Source organism: Etheostoma spectabile, chromosome 3, assembly GCF_008692095.1.
Source record: "Etheostoma spectabile isolate EspeVRDwgs_2016 chromosome 3, UIUC_Espe_1.0, whole genome shotgun sequence".
NCBI classification, from domain to species: domain Eukaryota; kingdom Metazoa; phylum Chordata; class Actinopteri; order Perciformes; family Percidae; genus Etheostoma; species Etheostoma spectabile.
Genome location: NC_045735.1, coordinates 5,001,364 through 5,003,641, shown reverse-complemented (window position 1 = coordinate 5,003,641; position 2,278 = coordinate 5,001,364). Strand labels below are relative to the sequence as shown.

At 40.0% G+C, this 2,278-nt stretch overlaps 1 protein-coding gene across 1 annotated transcript in view; it reads right to left on the bottom strand.

Annotated features, from left to right (window-relative positions):
* Positions 1-2,278, bottom strand: part of lrrc75a (leucine rich repeat containing 75A) — a 38,816-nt gene that overhangs the window by 1,313 nt on the left and 35,225 nt on the right. The window contains exon 4 of the mRNA XM_032507025.1: positions 827-1,100. Coding sequence (XP_032362916.1) covers positions 827-1,100 — 274 coding nt within the window. The remainder of the gene's footprint in view (positions 1-826; positions 1,101-2,278) is intronic.

Genomic DNA, 2,278 nt, shown 5'->3' with positions numbered 1-2,278 from the left:
ATTATAGACAGAATACCAGCTGATCTGAGTGGGTGGCGGATCTTTAATGCAATATCTACAGTGCCCATTATCAGCAACCATGGAAATTTGTAAGTGACCCCAAACTTTTGACCGGTAGTGTATATATATATATATCCATACTAGCGGTGGTACATGGTACATGTATACTGAGACGCCCGTAACGTTTCGGTTCAGTTTAATTATTATATAATTTATTTATTATTTTATTTTATTAATGTGGCTAGCATCGTTGTCTGCTAAACCGCCAACCAGCAGGTGGTGTTATATTACTAATTATTATTAATTTTATTATTATTATTTTGAAAAACTTAGAAACTTACCTGCGTTTTGATCAGTGAAACCAGAAACTAGATGCAGTTCCTCCTGCAGGATCTAAACTAGCAGGACCTCACCTCACCTAGTTCTACATGCCAAAAAAGCTGGGGCTAGTACCCTCTGATGGTTCAGGGACTACTGGGGCGATGTTTGCAATACTGAACGTATGTGATTGGTCAAAGAAAGACTGGGCAGCATCTCTGTATTGTCTGTCTCCTTTACATCCATTCATTACATCCAATCAGACATCAGAGTCACATCATGTGTTTACCCAAGTGTGAAGCGGGTGTGAACATTGCATCTCATACATGGCCATGGTCAATTTTTTTGCCAAATGTTCATGGTTCTTTAGATGCGGTGGAAACACAAATGCCCATATTTACTTTTAAGTTTCTAGTTTTAGTTCCTTAAATTAGGCAACAACATTCTCTGTAACGGAAAGCAACTACACTGATATATATGAAAATGAAAAGATAAATGACTTGCGGACCTTCAGGGCGTCAGTTAGCTCCTTCAGAACAGCTCTGGTCAACCTGTTTCCATTCAGTGCCAGGGTCTCCAGGTGTGGCAGGGCGGCCAGCGTGGGCAGGAGCAGAAGAAACGCCTCGTCCGTCAGGTCGGTGAAGCCCAGCTCCAGGCTGACTACGATGGACGCATGGCGCTGTAGGTATGCACACAGACGCTCCATGTCCCGGGCCACCAGAGGGATACCGGACAGATCCAACGCCCCGCTTGACAGAGGGGCCGACAGCACTGCCTTCAAACTGGAGTTGGACATATGAGCAAACGTTAGAGCCAATATGCTTTTAAGGGCCAGCAGTAAGATTGTTGGTTCAGCTTATATTGTACCAATTGCATTGATTAAGTTGATTTATTTCTTTTCTGTCAATGTTCTTTAAGGTCAATCACATAATTTGTGAGAATTTTCTTAGTCTGATCTAAATAGTTTTCTCTCCTGTGTTTATGACTTAAGAACAGGTAGAAAAAAAGGTTTTGCCAAGATAATCTTTCTAAATTCCTTAAAAAAAAGAAGAAAAAAAAGTGAAATGCTGGGAGGCGTGACCTATAGCTGTGCTGTTACAATATCATTGATCACAATTTGTTATTACAAAAACTAAAATGTTATGGTTTTGATTCAACTGCAATACTTTGGCTAGAAAGTTATTTAGAAAATAGGAAACTGTACTTTAATGGGAGTTTTTCTGAGGTAAAATCAGTAAGCTGTGGAATTCCACAAGGAAGCTTTCTGGGGCCATTGCTATATTCCATATTTACCAATTAATTACCTGTAACCTTAAAAAATGCAAAAATGGCGATGTATGCTGATGACTCAACAACATACATGGTGGCATCCACAGCTGAGAGGCTTACTAGTGTCTTGAATGAGGAATTGCAGGTCAGCATTGGAAATGGATGGAATAGATTAACTGCCTCATTGCTCAAATTTACCATAAATATTTTAGTGACTAAACTGTCAAGGGTGTTGTATCAGCATTTATGTCTTAGTTCTGATGATCATGACTACAGCACCAGGTATTTCACAGAAGGCAGGCAGATTCTTACCTAAGGTGAGAACAAACAAAGGGGAAAACACTGTAGTATAGGGCCATGAGTAATTGGAACACCGTGCCTAGTTGTCATTGAAGACATTCAAAATTTTAATTCAAAATATTACTTAAAGGACAAATCCGGCGCAAAATGAACTTAGGGGTCAATAACACATGGGTACCGAGTCGACTGTTCTTTGGGATATGTTTCATGCTAATCAAGCGTGACCAGCTTTAGCACAAACCGCTAATTAGCTTGTAACGCTAGTAGTCGGGGCACTGGTAAGGTAAAAAGAAATTGCTATTTTTATACCACTAACAAGACTCAAAATAGCACTACACTTCCACTGTAGCACAATGAGGTTCCCTACATGTAAACCGAAGCATTGAGAACT